Raw genomic sequence first — 15,058 nt, 5'->3', positions numbered from 1 at the left:
GAGCCCTCACACTCCTGGACCCTCCCTCATAGCACTCACAAAGCTTCCATGTGCTGGCCATGTGGGAGGCACCAGGTGGACCCAGGCAGAGCAGCACCCAGGAGGCCTGGACCAGGCCCGCTTCCTGGCATCACAGAAGGGGATGCAGCAGCCAGCACCTCCCATACGGTCTGAGCATACTGTGTTCATTAATCCATTCTATCAGCACTGAACCCCAAGAGGGGTCTGCTCCCTCTGCCACTGTACAGATATGGTAGCGCTGATTCGCACGGCTGTCTCACCTTCTCATGGGAGCCACGCATCCACACAGCCCTTACTGCTCCTTGGCCAGAGCCCCTGGGACATCCAGATGTGTGTGGGAGTGTGGCCTGGACACCTCGCCTCTCCCCACACAGGGTCCCACAGGGTGTCTTGCTCGGTATCACACTCCTGATACCCACTGCAATGCCGGCACCTGCTTCCCTCCCAGTTGTCACATTATGGACATCCTCCTGCCAGAGGGATGGAAGCCAACCGGAGGGGCAGGGTCATCTTGCCCATGTCCAGACAGCCCTGGGAGCAACTTACCCAACACTATGTCAGGGAGGTTTTTATTTTTCCTCTGGAATCACAGTAGTATTAAAATAAAACTCCAGAACGAAGGCTAGTCAATGAGAAACCAGGTGCAGAGATGGAAAGGGAGCCCAGGAGAGAAGACGGGCTGGGCGGGTGTGCAGCCCGAGGCCCCTCCTCACCCACTCCTACATCTTCCACGTGGCCTCGGCCCCGCCTGGCGGGCACCTAGCCTGCTGGGCAGTTTGGGAATCCAGTCCCTCCTCCTCGTACCCAAGTGTGGGGTCTTGTCCACTTGTTTTCACAATAAGTGCAAATAAGGACTTTGCCAGAAAGTAAAGCTATGTAACTGCTGGACAGAAGGGTAAGAAACATACTGCATTTGCAGCGTGTGAGCATCAGGAGGGAGAAAGACAACCTGAGCCTCTCCCCAACCACATGACCCCAACACCCTAGGGTTCCCTCGTCATTTCCACCTTGTCTCTCATTAGCAGACCTCTCTGGCATGAGTCGGTGTGCATTTACTTAACAGCCCTCTCCTAAAATGTAATGTCTTAACTGCACTCAGGACGTATGAGTTGGGGAACATAGGCGTGGAACTTGGCAGTCTGACGTTTGCATCTCGTCCCCTCTGTGCCTCTGATGTAGGCCTGCTGGACAAAGTGACAACTTCATCAGCTCTGCGCTTTTCTCAATTCATAGATTGTTTCCAAAACTCCACATGAGCCAGTCCCAAAGCAAGCACCATCCTCACTGCTGGGCAGACACACCAACACCAACTCCAAACACACCAGGTGTCAAGTTCGCCTGACTGCTGACACCTGGGACAAGGGACGTGTTCATCAGATGCCCCAGAAAGCAGCAGGAACTTCCCATCACACCAATAGCCACGTGTGAAGGACACATCCTGGTAACACAGCAGAATGGGCCTGTCCAAGCAGGTTCAGGGCTCACCTGGAATACAAGTAATTTACCTTTGCTGCAGCAATTTGACCTGGAAAGAAGCCAGCTAAGTCACAGGCAGCTGCTGCCAATCTACCCCTCATATTCCTCCTCTTCTGGGATTTAAGCTTATGTCACACAACACAACACAGCCTGGCTCTGTAGGAGGCACAGGCTGAGGAAAGGGTCACCTGTATCAGCAGACATGGCTTCACTGTCCACAGAAAGCTGCCCTGTGGTCCCACAACTGCACTCTGGGAGGCTGAGGATCACTTGAGGTAGAGAGTTTGAGACCAGCAATAGTGAGACTTCATCTCTCATAATAGTAGGAAAATTATCCAGGCGTGGTATTGCCTACCGACCCAGCTGCACAGGAGGCAGAGGCAGGAGGGTCACTGGAGCCTGCAGTTGGAGGCTGCAGGGAGCTGTGATGACACCACGGCCCTGAGCAGACCGTGGCCACAGGTGGAACAACTGGGCAGCGTGCTCTCTGTCGGACTGTGTGTTCAGACGTCACACGATCCCAGCAACATGCTGGCACTTTGGGTTCACCATCAGCTGAGCTGCTCACAAGCAGCCTCTTATCCCAGTGCAGGGACACACCTGCCAGCCCCTAGCTCATATACACAACATGGGCAGTAACTGGGGGGCAGAAGAGGTGTTGACACACCTGCTGTGGGGCCTCGAGCAGACCCTTCACCTGCTCAGAGCCCACTAAACACCCTCCACACCCCACCACCAGGTACACCAGGGCAAGGGCCCAGGCCGCTTGACCTACTGTGACCACTACCCACTAGATTTTGGTGAGTGTATCTAACGGGAAGTCACTGGGACAGGACCTGGGCCTGTCCTAGCGGTGGGGAATCAGGCTCAGACCCTTGAGGAAGTGCTTGTGAATGACAGCTAGGGACAGGCGAGGTCCCAGCACGTGCAGGACACTGGAGGAAACTATACAGAGCGGGGGATTCAGCAGGGGTTTGGCAGCTGCCTGACACCAGCCACCCCATCACCAAGTCCAACATCTGAGCCCAAGAAGCCACATGGGCCCTGTATTGAGGGGCATCTCAAGACAACTGTGTGGACCAGGTCTGCGCAGTGACTGTCAACAGCAAAGGCGCCATTCTGCCCCTCCATGGGCTATGTCCTCCGGCCTAACACATTGGCAAAGTCGGCTCTGTTATTAAGACATCCCTAAAGAGAAGACTAGATAGCAAGTTTTATTTTCTGTTTTTATAAGTTTAATTGGGCTCAGAGACAAATGAAGGATGGAGTGTGTACAAGACACTACATCCCCAAAACCACACGGGGGTAAGGACAAAATGGCTAAGCTCTCTAGTACGTTCGCTCTCTGAATACGATCATCCAAACCTTCTTTCTTCTTTTATTGGATATGAGAGTCTGCAGCCTCTGCGGGAGGGGGCCCTGCCTGTGAGCCGCCAGCTTGCAATAAATAGATGAATGCCATTCTAATTTACCTCTATGTGCCCCAAATAACATTTTAGAAATATTCTGAGAATATTTTCTAGAGAAACCTTAAAATTTTTTCTGGTAAATAAAAATATCAAGGAGAAAGGGTTTGATAAAGTTCATTGAAACATGAACCCCTTATGGGAAACTGCGTGGTAGGATAGGGGTGAATGGAAATAAAAGATGTTCTTTAGAAAGATCTTGTACAAAAATAATTCTCTTCCAAATGGGGCCAGTTGTGAAAGAACTGAGCTTGGAAAACACCTGCTATACTCAGTGACTCCCGAGAACCACATCACATGCAACAAAGACCACTCACCACTTAGAGGCCAAGTAACTGAAGAGCCAGCTGGGACTGGCCCAACCCCAACATGCGAGGCCCTGGCATCAAGGATGCCCTGGGCCGGCCCTCAATCCATGGGAACTGGGTGGGCCACAGACCCCAGCAGACCCATGCCCTAGGCAGGTTCTACTGTCACACGTCTGAACACAAAACCTCTGACATGGACCTCACAGCCACACCTAAGTGCTGGACGCCCTTAGCATCCACACTGCTCCCACAAGGGTGTGTTGGGGGAGCAGCGGGCATACTCACTACATCCTGGAGGCCAACTGTAATGCTGGAGTTTGCCTGTTACTGGCGTGTGGTCTTAAAACAATATTATTTAAGGCATGACCTTGAACATGAACCTAAAAATTCAGCCTACAATACTTTTTAGTCTATTAAAAAGTGCCTTGGATTCACCTTTTGCCTCATGAACTTATTTTCAAAATACTGCCTGCCAGAGTGACTCCAACCTTGGGACAGGGCCATTATCTTTAAGAATGTGCTCTACGATTAAATAATTTTTCTATTTCAAAACCCATAACTTTTCTCGTTAGCTATAAAAGTTAAGATAGAGCTATACGTCTCAAAGTCCCTCCCGTCAGCAATCTCAGAGGCCAAGATTAAACCAAGGTCTCCCGCTAGGAGACAGAAGTTCATAGGAGACCAACAACTTTAAGAAGAATTTTATAATTCCAAGTGTTTTGTAAGTGATGTCCCAACTGAAAAAACAGAAATGCAGAAACAGGACGTTCTACTTTAACAGGAAGCACACGGACATGGGCCCTGACTCTAGGGGTGGCCCCACCTATCTGTGGTTGAGGCCATGGCCTGTACTAGGCCATGACTTGCACCACGCCCTGGGCTTCTGCACAGCACGGCTGGAGGCGGCCAGCCAGTCTTCGCTCCCATACCCTGCTGGGTCCTCTGTCTCATCAAAGCAGCGCTCACCGAAACGAAAGTAAAACAGAGGCCGGTTCCCCGTGGCGCTGGCCGCCCGCTCCCTGGCCGCGGCTTCTCGGACGTCGCACACCCCGATGTGGGCCGAGCGGAATGTTCTTCTTGGGGCTCCTTCACTGCGCTGCAGTCTACACCGGACCACGGCAGCTCCATTCGCTGCTGTAACAAGTTGAAAAAAAACTAATTAATTCAAACTTTAGTTTTTTTTAAATTTGTTACAGCGCTGAACAGAGCTGCCGCCCCCATGCAGAACAGCACACAGACCACCAAAGGGACCATGCCGGCACAGCTGCGGCCAGAGAACCGTCCTCGGGAAAGCGAGGAGCTGCTTCTGTTTCACTTTTGTTTGGAGAGGGCACAGAAATTAAATCCAAGCAGTGTCGACAGCCCAGTCAGCCCAGCCATCCTCCAAGGCGTGATAGCACCTACCTGAGGTAACTCAGCTAGTGACAAGGCGAGGACAGCCAGGACAGGGGTAAGATAGGCCACCACCTGCACTGCCCACACCAGCCCCTGCAGCCTGGCACACGACAGCCTCAGTCAACCACATGCTCCTCTCAGGGACAACGTTCCTTCCGTGAGACACACCAAGCCCTACACATGCAGGTCTACCTTACATTGCCTGTCTCCAAAGTCAGTCTCCAAGGTGAGACTCCAAACACAGAAACTCAATACACGTGAGTCCTGGAAGGGCCCTGCCAGAGGCACCAGAGCCGGGGAAGGCACTGAGCCAGGGTTTGCATGGATACAAGGCACACGTGAACCTTTAAACTTCTTGAACAGTACAGAGCTTGGTCTGGACTTTTAAAATGTGTTACTATCCTTTCTATTTGAGGAAAATGGTGCCGGGATTTAGTGTTAAGCCAGTCTTAGGGGCCAGCAAACTCTCCAGGTCACCTTCACGCTGACCTGGGCTTGCGCTGGGAGGTGCTGGGACCGCAGTTCAGTTTTACTCTGGACCTCACTCAATCACAGACCTTACGAACTTGCACGTGGAAAATGCTAGAAGGAAACAGACTTTGCACTTTAAGAATCAGGAAGATGAGGTTTCACAACCTCATCTCAAAACTCAACCAACCTTCAAAATTTCAGAATCGCAGGCAGGGTATCATATCATTGTTAGATTTCTAATCCGATGACACTGACAAAATTTTAGATCAACTTATATCATAGTCAGTAGCAATAAATAACTCACTAAACCAAAAATCATGTTTAAATTACAAATGCTCTCGTTGCTTTTTATGAATATGATGACATTTTAAGGTGATTGACATATTGATCTCTACCTATAGACGGAAACCTATATTACCACATTTATAGAAACCTGTCTGTGTGTTCTATGTTCACAAACATGTAATCAAACAGGAACCAGAGGTGATGAGTGCATGCCCCACAGGTGGCCTTCTGCAGACCTTACGAACCTCCTCCCTTCTGGGGAGTCTATTTTGTGGGCTGCAGTTAAGGCTCAAAACCAGACATTTACTCTGCGGGGCACAGGGGATGGGGTACATACTCGGAGGCTGGGGAAGGTAGGCGCCAATTAACTTCGACCTCTTCTTTTCATATCCTTTTTGTGTGATGTCACCTGCAAGAGAAAGGAAAAACATTCAGAATGGTCTCAACAGGTCACGTTTACCATGCCATGGAATCTAAGAAGCAGCTGTCACTGTCTACAGCTTATTTGTCGCTGGAATTTAGGAAGAAGGTGCAACCCATCCCACACCTTCACTGCTTCCCTGCCCTCAAAGGAAACCTACCACACTTCAGTTATCAGGAACTCCTCTGCTCAATACACGTCTACGTCCAGCCCCTTCTCACTGGGATCCAACTGATGGGGTCCAGAACAGTAGTCCTGTGATCTAACCCACGTCCCTGGCACAGGAAGCCCAACTCCAGCTTTGGGACATTAATTAACTCAACCAAGGACAGATCAGGCCACTGTCCACACCACACAGTGGGCCAGCACAGCTGCTGATGCCACCTCCCATTACAGAGATTTTTGGAATCAAGGAATTTAAACTGCTGTGATATTTTTGAAAAACAAGTGATGAGGACCAAGGTAAAATGAAAGAACATGGGACCTACACAGATGCAAAATGTGTGAGAAAGGGACTCATTGTTCTAACAAGAACTGTGGGAGCCACAGGCTCACTCTTGGGAGACGGGGAGGTTGGGCATGCTTACATCTTCCCTAAGTGCCAAGCCCTGAGCACAAGCAAGAAAGCGACCTTATTAACACCCAACAGCCTCTTCCAACGACAAGCTCCAATACTCATGGTGCCCTCGAATTTTCTTGGAATCTTTTAAAACTTTTCTAAAATTTAGATCAAACCATCACTCCTGGAAGAGCTAAAAATTCAAGACTCAATAAAAACATAGCAAACATAGGCAGGTTGTATTTGCTGCTTGAGTGGCCTCCCTCACAAAATCCACGTCTGGAGCTTGAAGACAGAGCCACAAACAGCCACAGGGCATGGCCTGAGCATCCTCATGGACCAGCCAGAGCTCTGGTTTAGCTGTGTTAACACAACCGCTGGTCAGCGACGGGCTCCCCACATGCATCAACTCTGCACCAGACGCCGCATGGCCACGAGCTGCCCAGACACTGAGGACACCTCACTGGGGGCCCCGTTTGAAAGGACGTCGAGCTCTCAGCAGAGACCCCCACACTCCGGAGGTTTCCGTGAGGCATCAGGGAACCAAAGAGCATGGCCTGAACTCCTGGCTGTGAAGCTGTCTCTACAGACTACAGCTGTGAAGTGACAGGGACTAGAAAAGTATCTGGTTTTGAGGAAACACTAAGATCAATGGATCTGTAAAGCAAATAAGATCTGAGAAGCCTCAAAAACCTGTCGGGACAGTGGCCAGCTAAGCATCCAGGTGAGACCTGATTGGGGGCACTAACTCAGAGGCTTTGTCCCAACACGCTGTAGGGTGGAATTAAAGGGGAACCAACGTGCTGGGGGTGGGGGGACCAGGGTTCCAGCCCCACCCCTACTGCAGAAAAGTAGGGTTGCTCTGACCTCTGAGGTCAGAGCAAGGCTGGCCGGTCCACTCACTGGGCCCCAGGAAGCCTCAGGAGGTAGCCCCTCTGCCCCAGGGCAGAGTCCTGGCCTTCTCTACCAGGTGTGCTCGACATTTTGGAAGTCAGGCCCACAGCCTGCTCCGGAGTGGGAACACTCAACACTAAAGCAGAAACAGGGGAGAGGGAGCAGGACAGGCGAGGAAGAGGAGACACCGCCGAGCTCTGGCCCTTCCCAGCTCCCACCCGGAGACCCACAATCCTCAGTGCAGACAGAGCCCAGCTGAACTGGGCCTCAGGTCATATTTGGTTCTACCCCCAAATCCAGTCAGGTTTTATTAACTTCTCGAGTGAATGTTAAGCATGGAGGCATCTATCTCTACTGCTCCCTCCCTGCCCCTGCCCCAGCAAGGCTCTCACAGCCTGGGGACGGCTGTGTGTGGCTTGGTTTCTTTGACATTATGGTGCACATGGCTTACCCTCAAAACCAGAGAGTGGGCTCGGTGCCTGTAGCTCAAGCGGCTAAGGCACCAGCCACATACACCATAGCTGGCGGGTCCAAATCTAGCCCGGGCCTGCCAAACAACAGTGACAACTAGAACCAAAAAATAGCTGGGCATTGTGGCGGGAACCTATAGTCCCAGCTACTTGGGAAGCTGAGGCAAGAGAATCCCTCTTTAAGCCCAGGAATTGGAGGTTGCTGTGAGCTGTGATGCCACAGTACTCTACCAAGGGCAATAGCTTGAGACTCTGTCTCAAAAAAAAAAAAAAAAAAAACAGAGAGTGAGGCCTTATGAAAGGGGCAGGGTGACTAGTCAATGACCGGGCTCTGTTACAGCTGGGGACCTGCTGATGGACGCCACAAGCAGGTAGCCAGCACCAACGTCCTCCCGCAGAGACTCCATCAGTGACCTGGCAGGCATGTGAGTGACCACTTAACTGTTCAGAGCCCTGGCAGGGAGCGGGGAGGGAACCCACCATGGCCACACTGCCTGAGCGCATGTCACCCACAAGGACCTGACATCCCAGCACCAACACTGGGTTTGCTCAGGCCCCAAAGCATCAGAGCTAAAAATGTCCTTACTGCTGTTTCCATTACGTAGAGAAAGTCCGGTTATTTTTAACTCTACTTGACATCTGGCAGACAGAAGCCCGACAGATTCTACAACAAACCCATTGCAAACTCACAAAGTGAACTTTCTACTGAATGCGGGTGGCTAGTGAGTCAGCCCCGTAATTTGAAGCAACCCCTGGTTTCCTATGTGCTGATTCCGTGATAAAGACAGAGTGAGGATAGACAATGCTGAACAGTAGTGGGCCAGGGGTACCAGCCAAGGTCACACAGCCCCTTCCCAGGACACCACAACCCAATTGCTACCCTGCATCACCATGGCAACACTGTGGGCTCCAGAGCACATGTTTCCCCTCCATCTTAGCCCCATCACCCCTATCCTCTCCTGGGTCTAGAAGGCACAGCCTTCAGGGTGAAGGCTGTAGACCGTGGCTGTCGGGTGGGGTGGAGGGTCCTCGCACTACACCCCACCAGGCAGACCCAAGGTTTGGCAGATTGGTTAATGTTCTTCCAGCCTAGGAGCGAGAGGCCCGCCTGTCAAGGGCATGGTGGACGTCAACCCTCTTCGGCAGACAGGCTGGGGAGCCCACTTCTGAAGACGTGGTTGCCAGGTTAACAGACACGACCACAGAATCCCTTATTTTCCCCATAACATGGCAAACAGCATATTCTCTATGCTTCAACACTCAAGACACCTATTTAATTCCCTTTTCAATTTAGGAATAAGAAGGTCTGATGGAAAAGTGCAGAAACTGTGACCTCAGAGAGGGAAAAATAAAAGTAATCTTCTGAAACCCTTCCTACCTCATGAAAATACTCAAACATATTATTCTCAAAGAATTTCCGTAAGACTTAAAATTTCAGTAGAAATTAAAATTGTCATGTTTTCCACTGCAGAGAAAAAAGATTTATAGACAAAGTCCTAAGTTTAAAGTAAAAACACCAGCAAAGCAAAACAAGCAAGCTGACACAGAGTTAGGCAATTCCTTCCCTCACCAAACAGAACCCTTTTTCCCAGTCACATTGCAGTATGAGTTTCAAACCTGATTCTCAGAGAAGTGAAGCAAATGTGCCCCCAACTCCTCTCTCCCCACCCCACCCCCGAGCCCCAGGTGTGAGTTGGCCAATCTGGACCCAGCTGGAATTTGTGTAGAGCTGGCCAGAGCTTCAGACATCCACCTGCAGATGTGGGACCCAGAGAGTCCCGTGGAACTCTGGGTCACACACGTGGCCACAGAGCTGCTTCTGGGGCAGGGATCAGTTCTGAGTAAACAGACCTGTTTAACATTGATGGTTCCACAGTCCTGACATGGACTATGTTATTTAGAGCTGCACATACAAAGCAGTCGGTTCCATGTTTACAATTTTAAGCTATCGGGGGCCTTCCTGACCAACTGCTTTATAAGGTACAGGGAGCTCTCCCTCTCCTACAAAGTGGGAGCCCGTTTATCTTTGGGACACACTCTACTCCTTGCCATGGGCCTGCAGGGCCCCTGTGCACACACTGTGGTCAGGGTGCCAGCAGACCTGGGCCCATCCCCTGTGGGCTGAGCAGGGCTGGGCCTCTGGACGGACAGCCACTGTTCTCACAGGTGAAGCAGAGGTAGTTACAACCACCTACCATCCAGCGCAGCTGCAGAGATCAAATGCACAGACCAGGGACTCTTCCAAAGCACTGAGCATGCAAGAAAACGACTTAAAGCATGTGGTAAGTGCTTCCTTCAGTATCTGCCCAAGTCACACTTTCTAGAGAACATGGAGTAGGCGGGAGGACATGTGCAGAGAGTCCTGCTGAGGACACCTGTGGGAGCCAGAGCCTGAAGAACTCACAGCCCTTCTCGGCACCCACCTCCTCAGCTTCCTGCATGCTCTGCCAGGATGGCAGCCAACAGGGCACAAAAATGGTCCCATAACTGCCCCACCCAAAGCCTTTCCATGATTTCAGGGCTGAGAACAAATTCCCCACAAGGCCTCTGCGTCCTTGCGGACGCTGCTGCCTCCCTGGCCAATGTCTGTGCTATTGTAGGACCCCACAGAGTGGAGGTGCCAGTTCTGTCCAAATCAATCTACAGATTCAACACAATTCCAATACTTCCGATACTAATGCCACCGTAAGTTTCTGCAGATAGAGACAAAGCTAATTCTAAAAGTTATATGAAAAGGCAAAGAAAATGGAATAGGCAAAAATTTTTTGTAGGGAAGAATAAAGTTGGAGGAACCTGATTTTAAGATTTGAACTATAAGGCTACAATAAGCTAACAAGATATTGGCCAAGGAAGGGACAGATGAGTGGACCAGAAATAGAGCCACAGTAGGACCTACACAGCTGATTGATTTGAACAAGGTACAAAGTGAATTAAATTGAAAAGTATCTTTTTAACAGGGTGCTGGAGAAACTAGACACCTATAAGCAAAAACAGAACCCAAACCTCCTCGTTCCTTACACAAAACGTAACTCAGCACGTCTGGCAGAAGCAAGCAGAACAAACGTGATAAAACGTGAAGCAGTAGCCCAGCAAAGCCCTCGTGGCTTCAGTAGACAGTTCTCAGATAGGACCCCGAAAGTACATGCTACAAAAGGGAAAAATAATAAATTAGACTTCACGAAATATAAAAGTCTGTTCTGTAAAAGGCACTATTATGAGAATGAAAACCAAGCAACTGTCTGGAGGAAATACTCCCAGCCACACCCCAACACAGGCCAAGAACCATTCTGATTAACATCCGGGCAAAAACCTAAACCAACACTTCCATAGGGTGACAAATGAGTACCACAAAATCCAGAGAATTATACACCAAGAGTCCATTTTACTACCTGCTACTTTAAAAACAAAACTACTCCAGGGAGAAACAGAAATGAAATCAAAGTACATATTTTATTCTATTTTTTTGAGATAGGGTCTCACTCTTGCCCAGCCTGGATTGCAGAGGCCTCAGTCTACCTCAGAGCAACCTCCAATTCCTGGGCTCAAGTGATCCTCCTGCCTCAAGTGAGCCTCCCAAGAAACTGGAACTACAGGCAGATGCCACCTCAGGTAGCTTTGGCGGGTGGGGCTAGAGACGGGGTCTAGCTATGTTGCCCAGCCTGGTCATAAACTCCTGGCATCAAGTAATCCTCCAGCTCTGACCTCCTGATATGCTGGGACAAAGAGGCACATCTAGCTAAGTAGGGACATACTTTTAATAGCTCACAGAAAACTGTGGAAGCTTCCTTGCATTTTCGCATAAAAAGCCACCTACCTGTCTAGGAGGAGAAATGGTCAATAACCCTAAAGCTGACAGGCACCAACTATGGCCTCTGCAAAAATGAATGAGATTAAATTTCAGGGAAATTCACAACAGTCCTTAGCTCTCAACTACTGTTATATCTGTGCCTGTTTACTGTTCAGTTTAGGACATCCTTCCCAAGTCTCAATCCTCCTCCTGAGCAGCTCATGGTGGCACCAGACAAGCCCCAGCAGCTGCTGCTCCACCAGGAGGTCTCACTTTGCAGAGCAACACTGACATACACTCTGGGTGACCAGCATGAACTGGCTCCTCGCAGGTGTCCAGCCCAGCTCTTGGGGGTGACCAGCATGAACCGGCTCCCCGCAGGTGTCCAGCCCAGCCCTTGAGGGTGACCAGGGCTACTCAGCTCCATTCACAGTAACATACTGGTGAGGGGAGCTTACCACCGTTATCCCCAATTTAGAGCTGAGGAAAATGAGAAGCTAAGTGATAAAGACCCACACCTGCTGCCCATTTAACTATAAGTGGGCTAGGCGAGTCGCCCCTACAGACAGCTCACTCAGAGTCAAATCCCCCAGAGACCAGGGAGCGGCTAGCAAGGAGTTGGGGGGTGGGTATTTCAAACATTAAAACCAGTTAAGCAATAAAGATAAACTGAACAAAACCCCTTCTGCTGTAAGGCAGACAAAAGTCTAAAAAACGGAGAAAAAAGGAGACAGCTTAAGCAGCAACAGCTGCTCCCATGGTCACCAGGTGCCATGAATTGGCAGCCAGCATTGTCCACTCTGCCACCGCCTGACCAACCTCTTGTGGAGAGGTCAGTGGTTTCTAAACGGAGGAATCTCCACGTTCCAGTAACTCCAAGGCAGTGGCTAGGCTGGCAGCACCGGGACATCTCTCAGTCATGCTGGTCTCAAAACTTACAGACTCCCACCCCTGTTCCCACTCCACTCACCTCAAGGCCCACCACCTCAGCCCAGTGTTCAAGCCTGCAAAATGGACACGTAGTAGCCTTTTGGGCACATTTTCAACACAGCTTTCCCGGCTGTATAAGTTCCGGCCGCACTTAAATTGTGTTACTCTGAGCACTTGGGATCACCTGGAGTGAGGGCGTCAAGGAGTGGGGCAGGGTGCAAAGCTGGTGGGGGCGGGCAGAGCCGCATCTAGGCGGTGCCTCGTCTGAGCTCACCCTCAGCCACACCACTGGCCAGGGGCATGGCTGCCACAGTGTGGTGCACCTGTGTCCCTGGCAGGGCCCGCGCAGCCTCTGCAGCTACTGCCAAAGGACATCCTGCCCTCAGGGTTTTAAAGGAAAACATCTGCCACCAAACAGCCTTAGTAGCGGATTCGGTGTGAAATGATCTAGGACACGGAGTCCCAACCAAGTGCTCATCCTTCATCCTCAATGCTGACTCGCCAGGCAAGTACATGGAGAAGCATGGCCTTTGTTTAAAAAAAAAATTCTTCCAGGTTCATAATTTCCCCCATTCCAGAGATTTAGAACTATTGGGGGTGGTACAGAGGTGGGTCCAGGCTCAGTTTCCCATGAGGAGAGGGTCACCTTTCCCAGGCATGGGGGGCGGGGGGACAGGCTCTACCCTCAAGATGATGACATCACTTTCAACCATCTCTCAGGCACTGAATTGGAGCTAGAAGATACACACACACACACACAGACGTAGTTGCTCTAAAATTAACGAATCCCTAAATAAGTACTACATTTTAGAATCGTAAGTTGGCTTGGTGCCCGTAGCTCAACAGCTAGGGCGCCAGCCACATGCACCGGAGCTGGCACATTCAAATCCAGCCTGCGCCTACCAGACAACAATGACAACTACAACCAAAAAATAACGGGGCATTTTGGTGGACGCCTGTAGTCCCAGCTACTTGGGAGGCTGAGGCAAGAAAATTGCTTAAGCCCAAGAGTTTGAGGTTGCTGTGAGCTGTGACACCACAGCACTCTACTGAGGGCAACATACTGAGACTCTGTCTCAAATAAATAAATAAATAGAATGATAAGTTGTTTAAGCTGTAAGAACAATTAAGCCAGGTCTTCACGTCTGCAGCATGGGTTTGTCTCAGGGTGTGTGCCTCCAACCACAGGCAAGGCCACTGGGGCAGCAGAAGCTGCCCTCCCAGGCTCCCCGCCCCCAGTGTCCACCAGGGTGTAAGATGCCTGTCAGGAAGAAGGATGTCCACTGAGGTGTGGGGCACAACAGGACAACCCAGACTGCTCTCACAAAGACTAACACCACATGTACTTAACTGGCCCATTTGCATTTTATGCTTGTAATTTTTGCCTTCCTAAGCTGTGTGATGCTGAAAATTCTTAAGTGCAGTCTGTAGACTTGGGTGTTATCTTGATTTTGTCTTAGGGGCATGTTACAGAGATAAATTTACAAAGCTAAAAGGCTTTCTGAAAGTTGATTTCTAATCATAGAAGAAAAAATATTTTATGAACCTTTATAGAAAAGTGTTGACAACTTTTGTTTCAGGGAGAAAGTACTTAGTATTCATATTCACACACACACACCTGCAGTGGCACTTTGAGCTACTTAAGTCACAGTCTTACAGATATTGCTCAAAGTTGTTAAAGTTACATGCTAAAAGCATGTGTATTTTGAGTGAGTCCTATACTAATATGTCTTAAGTACACGTGTCCAATATTTTATGCATATTCGCTGTTTTTCCTTCCAGAGCAATACACCTAAATTAATATTTTTACTCATTGATTTTAGAATTGGATTAGTTTTAGACAAAAGAAAGATTTAAATTGAAGCTACTAAATTAATGACTTGCAGGAGTAAAGTTACTAAATTAATGACTTACCAAAAAAGTTAAAACTACAAACTAAATTTGTTAGACCTAATATAAGCTAAGACATAAGTTTTTACAATTGTTTGTTGTATTTTTCCTTGAAGATGGAAGTCTCCACTTATGTACAGGGGCTGTAGCCCAATGCTGAGACAAAGAGCAAAGCTAATCTTCACTGCCAGCTGCACCACACCTGGACTATATCACACTGCCACCTAGAGTTCACACTTTGTATTACTCCTCACACACCTTAGGAGGAGGTAAAAGTCACTGAATTTAACCAGGAAGGAAATGAAAAGCAGATAAGTGATCTTCCCTCTTCAATGTTCAGCATTCACACAAACATTTACACTATTTATCACAACAAAAAATGCCCACATTAACTCATAACTAGTAGATTCATCTTCACAATTTTAAAAGTAAAAGGACTCCCCCAAAATTAAACAGATAAAAGGACCCAATTGGAACATTCCACACATACAAAATTTATACCAAAGGGCATTTACAAACACTGATGGTGAGGACAGGACTCTGTCTGACCTTCCTGGAAGCTGTAGCTGGCCCCACTGCACACATCCTAGAGGCAGAACTGCTGGGAAAATGCAGCCTCCACATCATAGCGGCTCAGACGGAGGAAACAACACAGGAAGCTTACATTCCAAACAGAGCAGGAATT

The 15,058-nt window shown here is 49.4% G+C and overlaps 1 protein-coding gene across 7 annotated transcripts in view; it reads right to left on the bottom strand.

Annotated features, from left to right (window-relative positions):
* The window catches only part of DIP2C (disco interacting protein 2 homolog C), a 265,905-nt gene that overhangs the window by 138,185 nt on the left and 112,662 nt on the right, over positions 1 to 15,058 (bottom strand). For 4 of the 7 annotated variants that reach the window (XM_053572388.1, XM_053572384.1, XM_053572385.1 and 1 more), the window contains exons 2-3: positions 5,760 to 5,831; positions 4,238 to 4,405 (exon numbers count right to left, since the gene is read on the bottom strand). In XM_053572388.1, coding sequence (XP_053428363.1) covers positions 4,238 to 4,405; positions 5,760 to 5,831 — 240 coding nt within the window. The remainder of the gene's footprint in view (positions 1 to 4,237; positions 4,406 to 5,759; positions 5,832 to 15,058) is intronic. The other 3 variants (XM_053572386.1, XM_053572387.1, XM_053572389.1) reach the window with 1 other exon arrangement.

Source organism: Nycticebus coucang, chromosome 20, assembly GCF_027406575.1.
Source record: "Nycticebus coucang isolate mNycCou1 chromosome 20, mNycCou1.pri, whole genome shotgun sequence".
Lineage (NCBI taxonomy): Eukaryota > Metazoa > Chordata > Mammalia > Primates > Lorisidae > Nycticebus > Nycticebus coucang.
The sequence above is the reverse complement of the archived record's forward strand: the minus strand, read 5'-3'. Positions and strand labels throughout refer to the sequence as shown.